Source organism: Mixophyes fleayi, chromosome 2, assembly GCF_038048845.1.
Source record: "Mixophyes fleayi isolate aMixFle1 chromosome 2, aMixFle1.hap1, whole genome shotgun sequence".
In the NCBI taxonomy this organism is placed as follows: domain Eukaryota; kingdom Metazoa; phylum Chordata; class Amphibia; order Anura; family Limnodynastidae; genus Mixophyes; species Mixophyes fleayi.
This window is the reverse complement of record NC_134403.1, coordinates 316,038,581-316,061,673: the sequence shown is the minus strand read 5'-3', so window position 1 is coordinate 316,061,673 and position 23,093 is coordinate 316,038,581. Positions and strand designations below refer to the sequence as shown.

At 43.3% G+C, this 23,093-nt stretch overlaps 1 protein-coding gene across 6 annotated transcripts in view; it reads right to left on the bottom strand.

Annotated features, from left to right (window-relative positions):
* Positions 1 to 15,396: 15,396 nt before the first annotated feature.
* The window catches only part of MLXIPL (MLX interacting protein like), a 102,945-nt gene continuing 95,248 nt past the window's right edge, over positions 15,397 to 23,093 (bottom strand). For 5 of the 6 annotated variants that reach the window (XM_075196649.1, XM_075196650.1, XM_075196653.1 and 2 more), the window contains exons 14-17: positions 22,557 to 22,684; positions 21,767 to 21,890; positions 19,618 to 19,747; positions 15,397 to 16,162 (exon numbers count right to left, since the gene is read on the bottom strand). In XM_075196649.1, the coding sequence (XP_075052750.1) occupies positions 16,041 to 16,162; positions 19,618 to 19,747; positions 21,767 to 21,890; positions 22,557 to 22,684 (504 nt within the window). In that variant the 3' untranslated portion in view covers positions 15,397 to 16,040. Of the gene's footprint in view, positions 16,163 to 19,617; positions 19,748 to 21,766; positions 21,891 to 22,556; positions 22,685 to 23,093 lie in introns of those variants that run through there. The other variant, XM_075196652.1, reaches the window with a different exon arrangement.

Below are 23,093 nucleotides of genomic sequence, written 5' to 3'. Positions count from 1 at the left end.
CCCCTCTCGGCGGCCCTGCGTGTTCCACTGGTCTCTACCCTCCTGTCAGCATTTGATTTGTATCTCATCTACTACCCTCTGCTGGATCATCTCCATTCTCCGGGGTCTCCTATGAGTCCAGTTCCACGTGTTGCTGACTCCTGTGAATTCGTGTCCCTGTTGGTCTACTCACCTGTGCGCTGCACCTGCTAGACCGCTGCCTCACCTATCCAGGGACTTCCTATCCAGGCGGCCTCCCGCCGCTCAGGTACCGCTGCTATCTCATCTGACTGCTACTGCTGAACCACGGTATGCATACTTCTCATTGACTGTGCTGTGTATTGCATATCTTGCTGGACTGTGTTTGGTTCTCTCTGGAGTCTGCTATCCGCTGAGTCTATTGCCATCATTGACTGTGTTATAATTGTGCTGGACTACTTCAAGAGACTTTCTAGATTGCAGACCTGCTCAGTCATTTATATCCATATATATATATATCTATATTGTGCATATTACTATGGATCGTGTATAAGGTGCCTGTGTATATCCTGTGTTGCAGTCTTCCCCTGTGCACCTCCTCACATATATATTCAGTGGTACAACTTGCTGATGTCAGACCACTGATCCCTGTTTCCGGTATCACCTGTTCCATCATCCTCTCACATAGCAGTGGTACAACTTGCTACCGCAGACCACTGACTACCTGGATACCTCCACTTGGATTCCATTCCTTCACTCAGACAGCGGTACAACTTGCTACCCGCAGACCGCTGACGCTCATCACCTCCTTGTTTCTGTTGGACATTCCTCCTCACTATAGCAGTGGTACAATTTGCTATCGCAGACCACTGACTATCTTCACGTGTCCTTGTCCATACAGTTCCTTGTGTATTATTACCTCATTATTACCAGTGTTGCTAGTCATAGACTTTCCTGTGCATCTCATCGGTCATCATTTCATGTTCCGTGATCACCCAGCTACCAGAGTACCCTATTACCATCTACATTGCTCTGGTAAGCCTACCATCTGGTGATCCCTGGGTAAAGACTCCTAGTGCCCGTGACAGTAAGATCAGGCCATGACAGACCCAGATGTGGAACCTACCGCCAAAGAGATGCTGCAACATCTGGTTAGCCGTGTGGAGCAACAGGATGCCCGCCAACAGCTGTTACTTCAGTGTTATCAGTCATTAACCTCCCAAGGAACATCTGGACAGACTGTGACAGCTACTACTGAAGCTCCTGTGCTTTCCTCCGTTTCCCCATTGCCATCCCAGGTGTCTATAGCTTCCACGCTTCACCTGCCTACTCCGTCAAAGTACGATGGAGACCCCAAAACTTGTAGGGGTTTCCTTAACCAATGTTCAGTCCATTTTGAGCTCCAACCTCAAAATTTTTCTACCCATCGTTCCAGAGTGGCCTATCTTATCTCCTTGTTTTCAGGACAAGCCCTGGCTTGGGCCTCCCCTCTGTGGGAGAGGAACGATCCAATATTACAAGATAGTGCCAAATTCATTTCTACATTCCGAAGTGTGTTCGATGAACCAGGTCGTGTGACCTCCGCTGCTTCCAGCATCCTCCGTCTGCGACAAGGATCTCATACTGTAGGCCAGTACGTCATTCAATTTAGGATCTTAGCCTCTGAACTTCAGTGGAACACTGAAGCCCTAGTTGCCGCCTTCTGGCAGGGGCTTTCCGATAAAATTAAAGATGCACTGACTACCCAAGAGCTTCCTTCGTCACTTGAAGATTTGATCTCTCTATGCCATCGTGTTGATATGAGATTTCGTGAAAGAGAGGCTGAGAAAACGACTTCTGCTAAAGCACCTTTTCGCTCTAACCCTCAATTTCGTCCAGTGTCACCCGCTGTGATTCCCATGGAGATTGGACGTTCCAAGTTATCTTCTGAGGAGAGGAAACGAAGAGTCAAGAATAGACTCTGTATCTATTGTGCTGATTCCACTCATGTCCTCAGCTCCTGCCCTAAGAGATCGGGAAATGCCAGGCCCTAACTAGTTCTGGAGAGGTGAAGTTAGGGTCCCTGGAGTCCTCTCCATCGTCTATGAAATCTAAAGTCTGCGCTTTTGATGTGACTATTTCCTTTGCTACCAAAACCTTTGAGTCACAGGCATTGATTGATTCCGGAGCAGCAGGAAATTTTATTTCCAAATCGTTAGTTAATCAATGGTCTCTACCAATGATTACCTTAAAAACTCCCATTACTGTGACGGCTATCGATGGATCACGTCTCATCAACGGTCTCATCACCCAGAGTACGTCTCCAGTAACCCTTCAGATTGGTGCTCTGCATCATGAAGAGATATCGTTTTTAATTCTTCCTGTTACGACAAGTCCGATTGTCCTAGGCCTTCCATGGCTTCAGTGTCACTCTCCCCAGATTGACTGGCGCACCCCTCAAGTCACGTCTTGGGGGCCTGAATGTCACCATCATTGCCTTTCCCAAGTCATTCCTCTCAAGGTACAGCAAGCTTCCATTTCAGCTATTTCACCGGGACTCCCTCCTCAATATGCTTCATTTACCGATGTTTTTGATAAAGCTCAGTCTGAACGTCTTCCTCCTCATCGTTCTTGGGATTGTCCGATTGATCTTCTTCCTGGCAAGACTCCTCCCAGAGGCCGGGTCTATCCACTCTCGTTACCTGAAACTCAAGCTACATCTGAATATATACGGGAGAACCTCCAGCGTGGGTTCATTCGACCTTCCACCTCGCCCGCTGGAGCTGGGTTCTTCTTTGTCAAAAAGAAGGATGGATCATTACGCCCTTGTATAGATTTTCGTGGACTCAATGCCATTACTATCAAGAACCGGTATCCCATTCCGTTGATCACTGAGCTATTTGACCGCATCAAGGGAGCCCGTATTTTTACTAAGTTGGATCTTCGTGGTGCTTACAATTTAATCAGAATCCGTTCCGGTGACGAATGGAAGACGGCGTTTAACACCAGAGACGGGCATTACGAATATCTGGTAATGCCTTTCGGGCTATGTAATGCCCCCGCTGTCTTTCAGGGCTTCATTAATGAGATTTTTCGGGACTTATTATATGTATGTGTCGTCGTCTACCTGGACGACATATTGATTTTTTCACAGGACCTGCCTTCTCACCACCAACATGTGGCAGAAGTCCTCTCCAGGCTACGGAAAAATTCATTGTTCTGTAAATTAGAAAAATGTTCATTCGAATTACCCCAGATTCCATTCTTGGGGTATATTGTTTCCGGAGTTGGTCTGAAGATGGATCCTGACAAAGTAAATGCTGTACTACATTGGCCCCAGCCAACTACTCTTCGTGCCATCCAGCGTTTTTTAGGTTTTGCCAATTACTATAGACGCTTCATTCAAGATTTTTCTTCCATTGCATCTCCTATTGTGGCCCTGACTCGTAAAGGGGCTAATCCTAAGCAATGGTCTACTGAGGCTATTCAAGCCTTTCAAACATTAAAAGAGTCCTTCTCTTCGGCTCCAATCCTTCGTCAGCCTGATGTGACACTCCCTTTTTTCCTAGAAGTAGATGCCTCTAATGTGGGCTTAGGAGCTATTCTCTCCCAACGCTCGGAACAGCAAAAATTCCACCCTTGTGCCTTCTATTCTCGGGGTCTCCTACCCGCAGAGAAGAATTATACCATCGGAGACAAGGAATTACTGGCTATCAAAGCCGCATTAGAGGAATGGAGATACTTGTTGGAGGGAGCTCGCCATCCGGTGACGATCTTCACGGATCATAAGAACTTGTCATATCTCCAGTCTGCCCAATGCTTGAACCCTCGTCAAGCAAGATGGTCTCTTTTCTTTTCCCGTTTTGAATTAATAATTACCTTCAAACCAGCTGCCAAGAACAAAAAAGCTGATGCCTTATCTAGAGCCTTTGTTACGTCCTCTGATATAGAAGAGGTTTCCAACCATACCATTCTAGACCCCAAATGTATCTCACTGGCTGCTTCATCCACCAAAACGCTACCATTTGGGAAGACCCTCGTGCCTTCTACTCTAAGGAGGAAAATCCTTTCGTGGTTCCATGCCTCTCGTTTTTCTGGACATGCCGGTGAACACAAGACCTTTGAGATCCTCTCTCGAAGTTACTGGTGGCCTTCAATGAGGAGAGACGTCAAAGAGTTCATTGCTTCCTGTGAATTATGTTCGCAATTCAAATCCTCCCGCAGAACCCCAGCAGGGTTGCTGCGACCACTACCCATTCCGTCCAAACCATGGACCCATATTAGTATGGATTTCGTTACTGACTTACCACCTAGTAAGAACCATAACACTATTTGGGTGGTAGTGGACAGATTTTCGAAGATGGCTCATTTCATCCCTCTGTCTGGTTTGCCTTCCTCGTCTATCCTGGCTGAACATTTCATTAAAGAGATCTTCCGTATCCATGGATGTCCATCTGAGATTGTGTCTGATAGAGGAGTACAATTCGTGTCCAGATTCTGGCGAGCCCTTTGTAAAACCTTGGGCATACGATTAGCACTCTCATCTTCTTACCATCCACAATCCAATGGACAAACCGAACGTGTCAATCAAGATCTTGAGACTTTTATAAGGATATTTTCATCAGCCAATCAAGACAACTGGGTAGAGTTACTCCCTTGGGCTGAGTTCGCCCATAACAACATGTACCATGAGTCATCATCCAAAACTCCATTCTTTGTGGTCTACGGTCACCATCCGTCTTTTCCGGAATTTCCTGCCCTCCCGCCCACCCAAGTTCCTGCGGTGGAAACTGTTTGTCAGACCTTTAAAAATATCTGGTCTCAGGTCAGAACCTGTTTAAAGAAGACATCTGTCAAATATAAATCTTTCGCTGATAAGAAGAGGCGGGCTATTCCACCACTAAAAATTGGAGATCGTGTCTGGTTATCCACAAAAAATATTCGTTTGAAGGTCCCATCCATGAAATTCGCCCCTCGTTTTATTGGTCCATATAGGATCATTCAAGTTATCAATCCAGTATGTGTGAAACTCCTTCTTCCTAAGAGTCTTCGGATTTCTAATGCCTTCCATGTATCTTTGCTCAAACCTCTTATTATCAACCGTTTTTCAACTCCTCCCTCAGCGCCGCAGCCAGTTCAAGTTCATCAGGAGGAGGATTTTGAGATTACCGAGGTACTAGATGCAAAAATTTCGCGAGGAGTCCTCCACTTCCTCGTTCATTTGAAGGGCTTTGGTCCTGAGGAGCGCTCTTGGATCAAAGCTGAAGATCTTAATGCTCCTGCCCTTTTGAAGAAGTTTTACTCCAAATATCCGGACAAGCCCGGTTCCAGGCGTTCTGTGCCCACCTTTAAAAGGGGGGGTACTGTCACTCACCGGACCGTGAGTGCCTCTTCCCGGACATTTAGGAACCGTGGTCGTCCACCATCCTGAGGGCCTGCGCATGCGCAGCCCTTTTCTATACTTCAGTGTATACCCCTTTAACTCAATTGGCAGATCAGGCAACCTCCCTATATTAAGCACCTGTGGTCAACACCACGTGGCCTCATCTTGGAGTCTCATTCCTCATGAGTCTCTGAAGGTGTTCCTGTATTACTCGTGTATTCAGCGCTGCTGATTCCTGTGGTTTCCAAACCACTTCTACTATTGTGGTTCCATACCACTCCTACCATCAACTGTATCATCATGACTGTTTGCTGATTCCTATCCGCTGCCTCCGTGCACTACAGTCTTCTAAACCACTTCTACGTTATTTTACATCTATGTGACTGTTTGCTCATTGCTATCCGTTGCCTCCGTGCACTCCAGCTTTTGCTTCACTCACCTGCTTCTCATCTAGTTTGTTTGCTGATTTCTATCCGCTGCCTCCGTGCACTACAGTCTCCTGCTGGCAACTCGCCTGTGTTCAACATCGTGACTGCCAGCTGATTACTATCCGCTGCCTCCATGCACTACAGTCTCCTGCTTGCAGCTCGCCTGTGTTCATCATCGTGACTGCCAGCTGAATACTATCCGCTGCCTCCGTGCACTACAGTCTCCTGCTTTCAACTCGCCTGTGTTCAACATCGTGACTGCCAGCTGATTACTACCCGCTGCCTCCGTGCACTACAGTCTCATCTCATCTTTGCTGTGACTTCCTCGAGCCTGCCGCTTTCATTACCATCTGCTACGCTTCATGATCAACAGCTCCTGCCCTGCGCTGCACTCCTGTTTCCCATCGCTGTTGGTTCCTGTGGTTGCTACTGGTTACCTCCGTGTGCCGCTGAGTCTTGCTGCTGTGGTCAGCGCTATCCTCCATCTCCTGCTGATCCACTCTCCACGCCTTCACGTGTTCCACTGGTCTCTACCCTCCTGTCAGCATTTGATTTGTATCTCATCTACTACCCTCTGCTGGATCATCTCCATTCTCCGGGGTCTCCTATGAGTCCAGTTCCACGTGTTGCTGACTCCTGTGAATTCGTGTCCCTGTTGGTCTACTCACCTGTGCGCTGCACCTGCTAGACCGCTGCCTCACCTATCCAGGGACTTCCTATCCAGGCGGCCTCCCGCCGCTCAGGTACCGCTGCTATCTCATCTGACTGCTACTGCTGAACCACGGTATGCATACTTCTCATTGACTGTGCTGTGTATTGCATATCTTGCTGGACTGTGTTTGGTTCTCTCTGGAGTCTGCTATCCGCTGAGTCTATTGCCATCATTGACTGTGTTATAATTGTGCTGGACTACTTCAAGAGACTTTCTAGATTGCAGACCTGCTCAGTCATTTATATCCATATATATATATATATATCTATATTGTGCATATTACTATGGATCGTGTATAAGGTGCCTGTGTATATCCTGTGTTGCAGTCTTCCCCTGTGCACCTCCTCACATATATATTCAGTGGTACAACTTGCTGATGTCAGACCACTGATCCCTGTTTCCGGTATCACCTGTTCCATCATCCTCTCACATAGCAGTGGTACAACTTGCTACCGCAGACCACTGACTACCTGGATACCTCCACTTGGATTCCATTCCTTCACTCAGACAGCGGTACAACTTGCTACCCGCAGACCGCTGACGCTCATCACCTCCTTGTTTCTGTTGGACATTCCTCCTCACTATAGCAGTGGTACAATTTGCTATCGCAGACCACTGACTATCTTCACGTGTCCTTGTCCATACAGTTCCTTGTGTATTATTACCTCATTATTACCAGTGTTGCTAGTCATAGACTTTCCTGTGCATCTCATCGGTCATCATTTCATGTTCCGTGATCACCCAGCTACCAGAGTACCCTATTACCATCTACATTGCTCTGGTAAGCCTACCATCTGGTGATCCCTGGGTAAAGACTCCTAGTGCCCGTGACAGGGTCTTAGTCCTCCGTCCTTTTTGGATACAAAGAAGCATCCTGCTCCTACGGGAGATTTAGATGGCCTGATGAAGCCCTTCTCCAGATTTTCTTCAATGTATTCCTGCATGGACTTGGTCTCCGGACCAGAGAGAGAGTACAGGCGACCCTTAGGCAACTTGGAACCAGGAATAAGCTCGATGGCACAGTCAAAGTCACGGTGAGGTGGTAAGGTGTCAGCAGCTTTCTTGGAGAACACATCCCAGAACTCATGATATTGTGAGGGAAGCTGCTCCGGAATAGACTGAATCACCCGCAGGGGCAGTGACAAGCAGGACTGTGTACAGTAAGAGCTCCACTGGACAATTTCTCCTTTTACCCAGTCCATGACAGGGTTATGACGGGAAAGCCATGGGTGGCCCAAGATCAAGGGAACTGATGAACAATCGATAAGAAGGAAGGTTATTGACTCTGAATGGAGAGCTCCGATTTTTAATTGTAGTGGCGAGGTCTCCCAGGAAATCTTGCCACCAGGCAACGGACCTCCATCTAATCCACAGACAGTAATAGCGGACTTGAGTTTTACCATCGGAATTTTAGCAGCGCAGGCGAACCCGATGTCCAGGAAGTTGCCTGCAGCTCCACTATCAACGAAGGCGGACAGGTCCATTGAACGAGCACTAAACATGAGCTGTGCAGGGATCAATATGGCGTTTTTCGGGGAGACAATCTGCAGACCTAGGTGAACTTTCCCCTCGTTCCCTAGGCATGCTCTTTTCCCGGCTTATTCGGGCAGGAACGGGAGAAGTGGCCTTTTGTGCCGCAATAGAGACATAGGCCCTGTGATCTTCTCTTGTCTCTTTCCTCAGGGGAGAGACGATACGCCCCCAATTGCATGGGTTCCTCACCATCCGTGGGAACAGGAATGAATCCGGATAGAGGTGATGATGTCTCCTTTTCGATTTTCCGCTCTTTAAATCTCCTGTCGATTTTAATGGAGAGGTGCATCAGATCCTCCAGAGAGGTAGGAGATGGGTACTGCACCAAAGAGTCTTTGACCTGTTCCGACAGGCCAAGACGGAACTGACTCCGCAAGGCAGGATCATTCCATCCACTATCAGGTGACCATCTACGGAATTCCTCTGCCGAGCGCCGGCCTTGTTTCAAGGCCCGTAGATGAGTTTCAGCGGAGGCAGTACGGTCCGGGTCGTCATATAGTAGACCTAACGCCTCGAAGAAAGCGTCTACTGACTGCATGGCAGGACTGGTCTGCGGAAAGGAAAACGCCCAGGACTGGGGGTCACCCTGTAGAAGGGAAATGATAATCCCGACTCTTTGATGCTCTGACCCGGAGGAGCGGGGTCTCAATCGGAAATAGAGCTTGCAGCTCTCCCTGAAATTCCGAAACAGGGACCTATTTCCAGAGAAGCGATCTGGCAAGTTCATCTTAGGTTCACAGACGGAACTTGGAGTGGGTTGTGACACTTTTGCGGCTTCTTCTTGAACAGACAGACGCTCAGCCAATCCCTGGATCATCTGATATAAGGACTCAACATGGGCTGCTAGGGCTTGTGCCGGAGACGGTGAGGATCCACTTGCATCCATTCCAACCTCGTCTCCGTGAGTGGGCCGGTTATAATGTTAGGAACCCCTCCAGCCGGCACAACACAACCCGGAATCTACTCTGCCAGTCAGGTGTTCACTGGAGCCCCTGATGGTGGGGACAGACTGGGCCGCAGACTGACAGAGGGTCGTGAAGTGCGTACCAGCTGGGGAGAACCCAGGCAAGAGGAGTCAGGTCCACGCAGAGGTCAAGGGCCGGCAGCAGACAACAGTATCGATGAACAAGCTGAGGTCAGGGGTCACAGGCAAATAGCAGAACGGGTAAACAGGCCAAAGATCAGGGTCACAGGAAACACGAGCAAGGTCCAAATCAAAGCCAAGGGTCATACACGGGGAGTCAAATAGAGATATCAGGATACAGGACAGGAACTAGCAGGTTAGCAGACTGGAACACAGGAGCTATAACCGGCAATGAGGCAGCAGACCTCATTGCCTTAAATACCAGTGGCCACCAATCAGAGCCTAGCTCTGAATTAGACACAGCCCCCAGCATAATTAATAGGCTGCATTAATTAGCCCACAGGCTAGGACATATGGTGAGCGCTGCGCCCGGCTTCCTCTCATTGCCGGGACGCAGCGCTGAAGCGTCTTCTCGTTGCCCCGGCAACGGCCGGGTCGGAAGTGACGTCCCGGTCGCCATAGCGACGGCCGGGACGCAGGTGAGTGAGTCGCGGCGGCTGGGCACCGCCGCGGCTCGTAACAATAACGTTATTAATATCACCATTCCCATGCGCTGAATGCTCTTTTGGCTACGTTGGAAATGGCATTAGCTGTTGATTATGCGCCGCTAGCTGCGCTGGACGTGGAGTCAGCTCTCCGGTGTACCTTCTCCTGTAATCGAATGAATGACCTTTTGGCGGCGCTGGAAATGGCATCAGACGAAGATGGTGCACCGCCCGCTGCGCTGGACATGGCACCAGCATTTCACTGGACCTTCCCCTATGATGCAATAAATGTCCTTTTAGCCACGCTAGAAATGGCATCAGCGGTAGAAAACGCACCGCTGGCTGTGCTGGACGTGGTGTCAGCTTTTCAGTGGAGCTTCCCCTGTGAGATGATGCACAGGCTGCTGCACTGGGCATAGCGTCAACTGTCTGGTATGCTGGAGTTGGAGTCCCGCTGGACCGGGCGTGAACTCTGTAATGCTAATCAACAGCTTCTGCTGCTATTGCTTAACACCTTGAAAGCCAGATCAAAAGCCAGATCTTGGTATGAGTGTGTCAGGTGGTTCAGAGATAAGATATTAGCTGTATAGTGCGGACTTATGTACTTTTTACCACGAGTTGTGCTAAACTCTCCAATCAGCAGGACTTGTGAAAAAGATACTGTAATATTTTTCAGTTATCAGACAACTTTAAGGATACTTAGGCAAATTTACCAACCACAGGGTCCTTGTGTAATAAATTTAGTGCTATGCAATCTTTTAGCAGAGAATTTGTATATTCGGAAATAACAGCACTTGTAATTAGATGTAATAAGACACCTCCCTAGTACTATGTCCTTGTCCCCATGTACTTGTATAGCCATAAACCTCCCAGAAGAATAAACATATAGCAAGAAGGGGTTTAGCTTGTATAGTGTGCTTATAGGTGTGATGTGACAACCCCCTATTAAGTCTGTGCTAGCCAACATATTCAAACCCATGCTATTCAATATTTATATCTTAGAGTCTTAACCACACAGGATGAATTTGGTTGAATCAACAGTAAAAATCAGAGCCATAAGGCATGCTAACTGCGTTATAACACTACTGCGGCAGGGCCGCAAATGGCAGAAGAGCCGATGGCTAGTTGGGCCGATCCAGCGGGGTACCATGCCTGCCCACCCGAGCAGCAATGGCTGCTGTTCGGCAGACAGAGTTCCTGTGATGTGCGGCCATGTGATTTTAATCACATGGGACGGCACCTATCACGTGGTGCACGTCCCATGTGATTACTGGCATTGGCCGCCAATCACTGGAACTCTGTCTGCCGAGCATCATGCAGGGGGGAACCAGGTAAGTGTGTGTCTGTCTGTGTGCGTGGCGCCATGTTCCTATAGTGCGCGTGCGCAGTATTTTAATATAGTGTGCGTGTGGGACTATGTTCCTATAGTGTGTGTGTGTGTGTGTGTGTAGTATTTTAATATAAAATGTGAGGGAAGGAAGGATCTTGATATAGTGTGTGAGGTAGGCTATTTAATGATGGAGTGGTTTAGAGCTATCAATTGAATATGGGGCTGATTTTGGGGAGGAAATCTATTTATTAAATGTGAATATGAAGTATTTATTGATGGTTGTGGAAAATGGCTATATTTATTAAACTTTAATGCTATTTTATTGCTGGGACTGTTTGCAGGGAGGGAAATATGTTTTGAGTAAATGGGTATATTGTTAATTTAATGTTGGGGCTGGTTGGAGGGAAATAGGTTTACTTATTAAATGTGAATATTATTATTGTGGGGACTGGAGGGAAGCCTAATTATAAAACGTGAGTGCTATTGTTTTAACACCGGGGCTGGTTGGAGTTTTCTAAATCTCATGTACCCATTTTTTTTTCAAAATAGGGCATCCAATATTCCAGGATCATGACAAGAATGAACTGAGCTAAAGAAACCAGCTGCCACAAGTGGTGAAAGTGACCAAGACAGGTAGGAGAGAGCAGGACATTCTGCCAACTGTCCTGAATCTGGTGGGGCAGTCTTGAATTTGGGTGACTGTCTCCCTTAGTCAGGATTTGGTCCGACTGCGAGGACAGTTGGAAGGTATGTTCCGCTTCACAGCGTACTGCTAGTAGTGCACACAGTATTGCCTGTATTTGTCTAAAATGATAACCATGTTACATAATAGGCGCCCTGCTGTCTTAAATACCCTGGGCCCCCTGAGCCTTAATCCATCTCTGGTTATGGGAAGAGAACTGATAGCTGCTCCTGGACAGGACACAGCCTGCAGAGCAAGTCAAGGAGCTCTAAATCTCACAATATTTGGTAATCTCGTGAGACAAAGAGCTTCCCTGCTCACTCTACAGGAAGTTCCCACCCATATGAATGAGAGCAGCACCAGAAGCATAGATAATTACAGTGGGCTGGGGGTGTCATAATATGCCTGGGAGGATGGCGTGATGAATGTAATATTTTATTATAATGTATGTATCAATGCCCCATATTGGCCACACCCACAACACAATGTGGTCACGCTTTTCGGCACACAGTTTCTTTCCTGCTGAAACTGAGGTGGGCCTGTGAAATTTAAATGCCAGGGCTGATTTTTAGTAACAGTCTGGCCCTGTACTACGGTATTTAACCACATTAAATAATCTACAGTCTTCACTGACGTACATAGTTATTGTCCTACATCAGTATTTTACAAATTAAACATATATATCCCTGCTATACTTAGCCCACCACCATAACATAGGTATATGCATTATTATTAATGCTGATAATGAGTGCAGCTTATAAGTGATGTAGAATCTATATCAGATTGTTCACCTGTAAGTGTCAGTTTATCAGTTATGAGCTCATCAGCTGGAGAGAATTAAATACACTGCATGGTTTGAGTGTACAATAAACTCTGCTTTAATAGTTACAAGTTCCTATCTATATAGCAAAAATCACGTATTACAAAAAACTACGCCCCAAAAGGTTTTAACCACTCATGTTCCCTTCACACAGATTTTAGTATATTCTCTCATTATCCACACTAGAACTCCCCGGGGTAGTATCCTATATCTATATATCAGTAAGGTAGTATCCTATATCTATATATCACCGTCAAGTAGTAATTTAAGGTAGAGTATCTATAAGACTACATCAGCACAGGACAGACATGTGACCAGGAAGTGGAAGGAATAGATAAAGGAAAATAAACCACAGCATGTATATATTCTGAGTGGCAAGTTAATGTATGTAACAAAATAATACTAACATAGACATCTCTGCTTAACAATTGCTATCTGAGTGCAATACAATTCCTCTAACATTTATAATTTAGTTAACACTACATAGTTTCCTTATTTTACTTATTTTAATGTACTTTGTAGCATTAAAAGGCACACAATGTTAAATTAATCAAAATAAAATGAATGATTTCAGATTTTTTTTTTTTTTTTTTTAAAGTTCATCATTTAAAATTTCTTAATCTTTCTTTTGAATTTATGAATTCATATTTACCAGCCCCAGGGCCGATGCCGAAGAGTGTCCAGGTCTTCCTCTGTTAATTTAAAATCCTTGGAGATTCAGAGGGTTGTTCAGAGTCCTTGCAAGACTGAAAAACTATGTATAATAAACTTCCTTCCCCCTCTCCTTTAACTACCCTCACCTTGTTCTCTCTCCTGTCTCGCCCCCTCCTTTCCCTGAGTGGCTACTGTGAAAGTACCTCTAGTGTCATCAGCATTAGTGGTAATAATGATATGTGAAGGAGTTAAAAATGTTGGTATTGCCTTAAAAATACATTCACCATAATCACCAGCTTCAGCCTTGAATCTCAAAGACCCCGGATAAAGGCCTAGGACATGGGATAACGGATGATGACATTGGGAGTAATGGCGCCAGCGAAAGTTGATAAGAAGAACCCATAAAAGTGACATGAAGAGAACTATCTAGCTTTGTCAGAAGATTTATATTGACTCAGGAAAATATCAATCATGTGTTTCTATCCTATAACCAAATCAAACGCTTTTTCATGTATAAATGTAGCCCACTAATAAATGAGCACAGCTCAGTTCCATCTTGACATTGGCATGTCTGTGTCTTGATTACTGATCTCCTGGTTAACCAGCATCTTATCTCACCGATATCTGAAGGGACTTGATAAAGGAGAGGTAAATTACCCTAACACTACCTGCACTGCTCAGGTGTAACAAAATAGGACGGACATTGTTGTCTGCCCCCTTTCTTCATGCCACTTGCATCAGGCCGCCAAGCAACCATCCTCCCTTATTCCTCTTCGGCGACATTTCTGTGCCTGTGATTCCTTTTCTCTAGCACTATTGTACATTTCTCATCAAAGGTAGTTTCTCGAGTCTCACACTTGTCATTCACTGACTGCCCTAATGTCTGTTGGAAGGACATTGGGGACTGTCTTAGAATCCTCCCACCCAATTAGAGGGTTTAACTCAAACTGAAGTCAGTCAAGGAAGATCTGAAACTTAAGTTTCAGAAATATTCCTCTGCACATGACTGGACTTTAAAATACTCCACTCCTGTTACTACATTACTGGCATGCCCCAGAAGTGGTATTAATTATCTCATATCATTCATGCACATCCTTGTAAGAGGTCCTTATACCCATATGTCTCCACTATGCTGGAAAGTACCTTAAGTAGTAAACTAAGTGAGAACATTGGGAACATACCATTTTGTGAAATAGGTAATGTTGGAGGATCAGCATCAAAAGCCCTAAATTTCAAATTTCTTCTGCCTGTAGTGCACCTCGTTGCTTGCGCTTTCCTCTGCCCTGGCTAGCTCTTGGGCGTGGTCATGTGACCAGTGGGTTTCATAGCAATGTCTGTTAAGCGTGGACATACCCCACCTCTATTTGTTGGGAGACTCATCAGTGACTATAACTGCACTCTCTAGGATTATACAACGCTGTCAATTAACAGTAACTGGACTCGGAGGATTGAGATCAGAGCAGGATTTAACTTCCATTACACTTCTTAATCTCCACAAACCATTTTCGGTGGTGCCAAAGAAGATTCACTTCAATAAATACTGCATTTCTTAGAATAATATTGCATTAAAGATCACCTATCATCATGATATAATTTTTATACAATTCACTTTGCTAGATAATAAATAGCTTTATTATATTTATTATTTTGAAGCTCCTCCTCATTAGTATTATGGTTAATCTGTATATTTTTTATAATGTGCAGATGTCAATGTTGCTACTACTGTCTACTGCTGCCTTAGGTTGTCACTGAAAGCTCTGCAAGATAGTAATATCCTCCACTAAAGAGGTGGAATATTAGAACAAAACACTAAATATAATCAAAATGTTTCTATTGAGACAAACTGCAGTCTTCACAATTTTACTTTACACAAGATGAACAAAACAAGTTTTTGTAATCAGACATTTGTTTTGATTATCTAGACCAGTAGTAGGCAACAGGTGCCCAGTGAACCGGCGAGACGTCACCTGATGCCCCCCACCTCAATCTCTGCTTTGTTAAAGCAAGCGACTTGTGTGTCACGTGACCACCTCTGCACAATGCAGGGTGGTAAGATATCACAGGAGGGGAAGAAGAAGGAGCAGTGTGCTCTCCCTCCTCCTTCTGTGCAGCCTTATTGAAGATTGAAGGGCTTCAAAGAACAAGAGGTTGCCCATCACTGTTCTAGACTGTACTAGAAACAATGCAGAATCTAGCTGCTTACCACAGTTACTTGTGCACAGTTTTTCCATAAATGCCCCAATTGTATCATGATCATTTTAATTTGATCTATGTATTGGGCATTACTGTATTAACTGTAAAAATCTGCCTGTACCTCTCAATACAACAAACACGACAAAACCATAAAATACGTTGTAAACGTTTAGTGAGTTTTACAAACAAAACACAGTTCCACAATCACATAGTTTTTGTACAGAAGACATGAAAAAGTCTGAACAATGTTAACACTTGGTGTATAAAATAGGGAGCGAAACACTGAACACTGGCTCATAGAGCTCACAATCAAATTTTGGGATTTCAGGCACTTAGTAACTTAAAGTTATCACATCAAAATATCCCAGAGTAGCAAAGAATCACTAGACCTAATATACTACTTGCCTTACATAAAACATCCTCTAATACCATTCACAAATATATTAATATGTTTAAATTCCCATACTTTGACTTGAGATGATTTTCATTTGCTGTGTAGTTGAGTATACTATTTTCTGTTATCAGCTTGTTCAGCAAAAGGTGTCTAAAAGTGTCTGATGGTGGTGTCCTTCAATGAGACTACTCATAACAAGCCTTCTTTATGAAGGAACATGTACCCTCACTACAATTACAACTCAAATATCTGCACTTCTGATATGCTCATACAGCCTTCACATACAGATTTGAGAATGTTCACATAAGGCACCTTGTATTTTAGGACTTAGTGGTCATTTAAGGCCTTAGTAAGAAGTCTTAACATATATACATTCAGCAGTTTCTGGCGAAGCGGTCTGTTGATCTAGAAGAAGCTATCTCCACTTGCTCCCCGTGTGACGGCTTGTATCGCCTGCTCTGGCATCAGGGACGGGTCAGTAAGAATGGACGTTGAGGTGCTCAGCTGGCACAATGAACTCAACACCGCTGAATTGAGGAAAAAAAGTTGATTAGGAAGACAAAATTTCAGTGTATAAAGACGTATTCACAAAATAAAATACAAATATCTGTATTTACTTAAAAAACAAAATGGCTGCAGTATGTTAGCACATGAGAATTGTCAAGTGCTGGACTATTTCCATAACGTACAATTTTCCACTCCTACAGTGAACAAAACTAGATACCCTGTTTGATTGAACTTGATTGGGAAAGACATTCAAACTTTACTTAGAAAAGCAATCTACTGTATGTGAGACTATTATGAAGAACAAGACTTTCAGTACAGTATTACATGCTATAAGTGACAGCACCCAATTGTGCTGTACTATAATGTGCTATCAAATATTGCAAATAATATTAAGGAAGAGGCAGCTCTTTGGAGACGCAACTGCCCAGATCTATCATATTAGTGCTAGGCAGAGAAGAGCTTGAAGTCCTAAGCCTGAATGTAGTAGATAGGTAAGGATGGGGCACAATTAGGTCTACAATATAATAATGAAATGTGAAGAATATGGCGGAAGCGCCAAAATAATTTTTTAGACTTTATTTTAAGTTCAGCACATGACAAACATGATAAAAATATGGTAGAATGATGAACACAATACTATGATGTGGCATACAAGAAGGTCAGAGGCTATTGAAGACAAACCACCAAACCTTAATGCAATAACAAACAGAATATTTGACTAAAACATCTGTTGATCGGATTTTAATAGGAAACAATCGACTAACAAACTAGGGCCTGATTCATTAAGGCACGTATATATTCTAATAAATGCTGTATTTTGCATAGAATACCTAGAAAGGAATCATGCGCCAGAGTACGCAGAAACATCCAATTCATCTTTGAGCGCAAAGGACCCTTACTGCAGCCTACTACTTCAGGGGCGGAACGACGAGTGAAATTTGTGTATGCACATAGTCAATGTACAGTAAAGACATGCAAAGCTTGAGTGCACACAGCAGCGTCCGTACACAGGTACGTGTTATTCTGTCTTATCACAGGCACCAGCTAGAAGTCTGATGTAAGTGCAGATTACTATTGATGACAGCTGTGTATGAATGATAGAACATGTGGTTGCAATGAGGAGCAACTATGAAAATGTACAGTAGACATTCATAACACCATCATAAAGGTATTTTATGGGGAAATTAAGAAAATTATTTTATTTTTATTTTAAATGTTTTGTCATTAATGACTATATTATTAACAGGTAACATTAATTGAATTGTTTTTTTTTCCTGCGAGTTCTTTTGTGACTTTATATTCCACATATGTATTGGACGTATCCTGCACTATCTTGGATTGTTAGAGCAGAGCAGACCTACTCCCGTCAACAAGAGACGTACCTGCGTATGCCCGATATATATGTTTGTTTTTTTAAAAAACGAACTATGCGTTCGTTTTGCGTTTCTTAAAGAATCAGGCAAATGTTAGAGAAAGTTTTAAAAAAATAAATAAAAAATAAGGGGGGTTGGAGTGGGTGGTGTGACCAGCCTCTGGAAGGAAGAGGTGGCTGGGAGTAGAAGGCCACCAGGTGAACCAATCCTAATAAGTCAGAAGCTGAACATAGAAGGTGTATGTTGAAGTATGACGCCTAAGGCTCCCAAGCTTTGTTAAAAGACTTTAAGGAGTCAAAAATTCCATATTCTAAGTAGGCAAAATTCTATTGATGACTGATTGTTGGAATATTTCCAGTACGCTGTAATTTGGCAATTAGCTGCCGAGACGATATATTGGAATAGTTTGTGCTGATGTGTGGTGGCTGTTGGGATGCTAAGGGGCAGGAGGAAATACCCGGGGGAGACATCGAAGTTCAAGACTACAGATGAGACATATTTAATCTCTAGCCAGAATACAGATAATTTTGAACATTACCACCAAATGAACAATCTGTTTGGCAACCTCCCCAACATCTACTTGACAAATCGGGGGAAGATTTTATTCTGGTAGGTACCAAGTGAGTGCCAAGTACCAGTGATAAAGGAGTTTGTAAGCAGTCTCCTTTATCCCAACACAAATGGAGCTAGAAGCTGTGTTCTCTCATATTCCCTCCTAATCCTCACTGTCCAGGGTCTCCTCCCATCTTTTGTGTGGGCCTCTAGTAGTGGCCATCTAGGTTTAAGTTCCCCATATTACTGCAAAATTAATATTTAATGGGACTCACCCTTTAATTATATCACCCTGTAACACAAAATGTTATTTTATGTGGCATTTCTGCACTTATCAGTTAGATCTGGTTATTGTCCTGTGAAAAATGGATTCTCTGCAATTTGGCTCTCACATCAATGCACAGTTCTGTAGAAATACACACACAGTTTGTGGACAACCACCCTCCTTATGTACTTGTCAACATGACACCTCTGGGATAGTTACACTGCACCGCTGGTTCGTAAAGGAGTCTTTCTAGGTTTTATAGGAGTCCTTTAGTTGAGTAATGGTACGGCCACATCACAAGCTTGATTTGTTGACAAGTTCAACTCGGTGTCTGTTTTATTGCTGAAAAATAATACTGTATTTCATTTGACCTCAGTACAGGAAGACATATGATACTTCACGTATAAATCATTAATAGCCAATTAGTGGAAAAAGCCGTAGAATAACTTCCGAACATATGTTGTAGACAAAATCAGAGAAAATGTAGTTCTGGGAACACCATTATATTCTGTCTGAAAGTACATCTTCGTTTTATCTATATCTGCATCCTGTCCATAGGAACGGCTTCTCTATATATTCAGTACATTACAGTGACTGATGTCCTCTCAGATACACACCTGTGTTAATATTACATACTGGGCCTGATCCGCAGCCACGCAAAATGAACATATTGTGAATTTTTTTAAAAAACGCATGTGATTTAACTACAAGCAGATCTGAACAAACGTCTCTAGGTGAATACAGGCACGCTCTGACTATACGGCACTTGTCTTATGCAGACACAACACACTACAGGATACGTACAATACTTAAGTGCAATATAAGTCCCAGCAGAACGTACAGGAAAAAAAAGGAGATATCAATTATTGTCAACAGGTAATAATAGTCATTAATGAAAAATATTTTTTTCGCCTTGAAAAAACATTTATCATGATCTTAATAATGCTTACTGTACATAAAATGAATTTTTATAGTTGCTCTTGATGGCAAACACATGTTCTAATATGTATAATGTGATAGGGCTGAAAAAGAAATACTTTAGAGATGCCCAAAGCTTGAATCTGACACTGCTGTGTGTGCTCCAGCTTGGCACACATGGACTACGCCCCTCCCCGTTCTGCCCTTTAAATCATTGGCAGTCGGAAGTGTCGTTTACGTGCTAAAATTAATTGCGTTCTTTGACGTATGTTTCGGTTTCGCTTATTGTAAATGGAGTTGCGTCCCTAATGAATCGGGCCCACAATGTTTCTTTGTTACACAATGCATTGTTGTTTCCCATACATACTAGGTCTCAGTGCAGGCAGGGAGCAGTGTTGGTCCAGCCACTCCAGAGTTGTCTGTCTTAGATCCGTCATACTTGCTGTGGAAACCATACGATTGAATGATTCAAAGAGAGGACGGATAAGGATGCTGAACTATAGTCAGTTAAGGAAAGAAAAAGTCCATACACACATATAGGCAAATGGGATTGTAAAGTGAGTGATTTCGCTTTTTTCCCCAAAAAATGCTGCCACATTTCATTACTCATAGGAGTTTCTAAAGGATGTTAATACACAAAAAATAAATGTAAAACAAGCATATACAATTATTATAGAGCAAATCCTTTCACAGAGAAGTCTGAAATCCAAAAAGTCCATTTATTTAAATTTCTGTAGTCTGTTATTGGTTGTCAAGGAGCCTTAATAGCATACATCCATTTAACAGTTCTGTTAAAAAAATTTGTGTTGGTTACTTTGTATTTCTTGGAGTAGCTGGGCCATGTAATCTTGACTTACTGAATGCCATGCACCGCCTACAACTTTAAGGGATATTTGGAGAAGACTGCATTACTATCAGAATGTTAACAATACCATACTGCCCAACATTTGGGTATCCCGGCATTGGGAATAGGGGGTGTGGCCATGTAATTATGGTTGTGTGGTCGCCCCCTGGGGGCGTACCTAGCGCTTCAAAAGCACTGGGCTGTACCCAGGGCCTTAACTAGGACTGTGCGACAGGGTGCAACGCTGAAGTGAGGCGCAATTTAGGAATATTTTAGGTTAATTTGGTTAACTGGGGGCTGCATTTGTATGGGCGCTAGAATTCTAAGTTACGGCTCTGGCTGCACCGTACTCTCCTCCCCTCCAAACACCGCCATTACCATGTGCACCCATTCACCAAGCAGAGCAGCAGTGTATGAAACATACCTCCCAAATTTCCCATCCACGAGACAAAGCTGTCCAGGTCGGGATGGCGGGACAGAGCCCTCAAATCATGACTGACCCACCTAAACCAGGACGGTTGAGTGGTATGCAAAACCACTTTCTGAGATGGAAGGAGAACTAGACTTAATTATACCTGAGTGAGCAATGTCTGTACAGCCTCGCATTTCACTTCACTGAACATGTAACTAGTGCAACAATCAAATTATTTTAAAGCCCCAGTACAAGATTTTGCATCCAGTAAATTGAGGAGATGCTCAATTCATCCTTTTTAAGAGAATCTCAAAATATTTTTTTATTATGTATATTGATTTAATGGAACACTTTTATCATGTAAATTCCTTTCTGCTCCTTAAATAGAAGTTTATTTTTCTCCCTAAACATCATGTGTGCATTACATTCTGTACCCCTTTCAGTAAGGTTACATATTTTAGCCACGGATTGGCAATTTGCCGTTGTGTGGCGGACCACAAGTCATTATAACCTCCCCTTTTCTTCCTAAAAAATACCTTCAGGTATGAAAGGACTCTTCTTTAGGGTCATACTCCTTGATGTGTCAGACTCTTAATAAGCCCCAATATTTACAGAATAAACAAATTGTAAAGGATGTGAATTTGGGTCTTATTTGACTGGACTAGTAACCTTTCTCCCTTATTAATGACTTGAGCCTCAGATATATTTTTCCTGGTAAATTACCATGAACACTATTGTGTAATCTGTTTAGTGGGGATCTGATGAGGGTGATTGGGTATATTCAGAGTCTCTCTTGGTGCGTAAATATTAAACTAATCATACTTATATGTATTATTATATAAAGATAATATTAACAATTATTGAAATTTCTGCATTGACAGGTTGAGCCAAATATTGGGAAGGGGTGGAGAAGAGAAAGAAGGAAGACACTGCTTGTTTCCTTATACTGTAACCCACAATTTCGGATGGCAACCCTCCACCAACTCGGGGGAAATGGAGAAATGACATGGTGTTTTAAACAAGTTAATTTTAGGTGTAGTTCACCAAAGTGCAGTGTACATCTACAGTCATGTATCTATACTGCGTGTGTGCTCAATGCACAACATTTTGTCCTGGTTGCAAAGTTTAGTTTGTTACAAATGTCTAATAATTTATGTTCTAGGTCAGATACATGAAAAGGTACATATCAAAAGGTCAGGTTTTAAAATGAATCTCCCAGACTCCAAAATGCCAGCAAGCAGTCTACCCAGATAAGGATACCAGCCAAAATTTCCAGTTCTGCAGGGTCCTGCTCTGGACGTAGTTCTGGAACATTTGGCGCATGTGCTGAAAGCGTTGGTGTGTGATCGGCACCCCTGAGGCAGGAAGCTGCTGTTGGCACAAGCTGTGAGGGAAACATACAGTATAACTCAGTTCAGCACAGGTTTGAAGTATATGTGGGTTACATAGTGAGCACTCAAGGAACATTAAGCCTACTGTTACCTGTCAATCAGTAAACCTTTCCTGGTACTAAGTAGGATTGTTTCTCAAATTAAACATTCTACAGATGTTGTGGTTTCTTTGTTATAAATACCGCCGTCTCATAAGATGCTTCATTTGAAATAATGTTGATGAAATGGCAAGCTTCCTAAACTCAGCATACACACCTCAATAGTTTTACATCAACAAAAGCACACACAAAGTGAGCAAATTAAAAACAATAGCGTTGCTGGTTCGTGTGGTATAATTGGGCACTTATCTGATTGGTTGGCAAACTAATGTTGGTGTGGAATTACATTACGTTACACAGCAGCCGTAAAAAAAATTCAAACTGGTAGTTTAGTTTTCTAATCAGTTTCGGTGGCTAGATTTTATAATGTTTTAATGTTCATCACCCACATATAAAATTATTCCTTATCAATTGCGGACAGAATTATATTTGAATGAACATTTGACTGGATGCATTATTTTTTAATAAGCGGGCATATAAATATATTTATTTTAAATATGCAAATGAGCACTCATGTGTCAATTTGGTAACTTTATTGAATTGTAAATGAATATTGCTTACTTGATGCTGTCACTGAGCTCCTGTACCTGCCGGCGCAGGTGTTGCGATTCTTCCTGCAGCTGGGCCCTCTCCTGTTGCAATTTACAGATATATTCTGCTGTCTTCTGCAAGGTGGTGGCCTTGCTAAGCTGAGGAGATCAGGTTGGTGTTGCTAGTAATAACTTACATTTCCGTTTACTTGCAACTAGATACTTTCTTCAAAGCTGCATCTCTGTGCATCATTTTCTGCCAATGACGTTGTTATCCCTTATTGGAATCTCTCTCCTATAGTTTCTAATAACTCACTCTTCTGGACAGAGAACTTTCAAACTCCACTTTTTTTTTTTTACACATTGTAGCTTGTAAGAGCACTGACCAATCAATACTCCTGGTACGTTACAACCCTCAATGGCCTCATTTAGAGTAGGCCGCAATTTTTAAAGCATATCTTGATGCGGCCAGATTATAGATATAACAGTCATTGTCATCATCAAAATAATGGCATAGCCTGGTGCAGATTGCCGATTCTGCTTTAGTGGTAACAAGCCTAGGCTACTG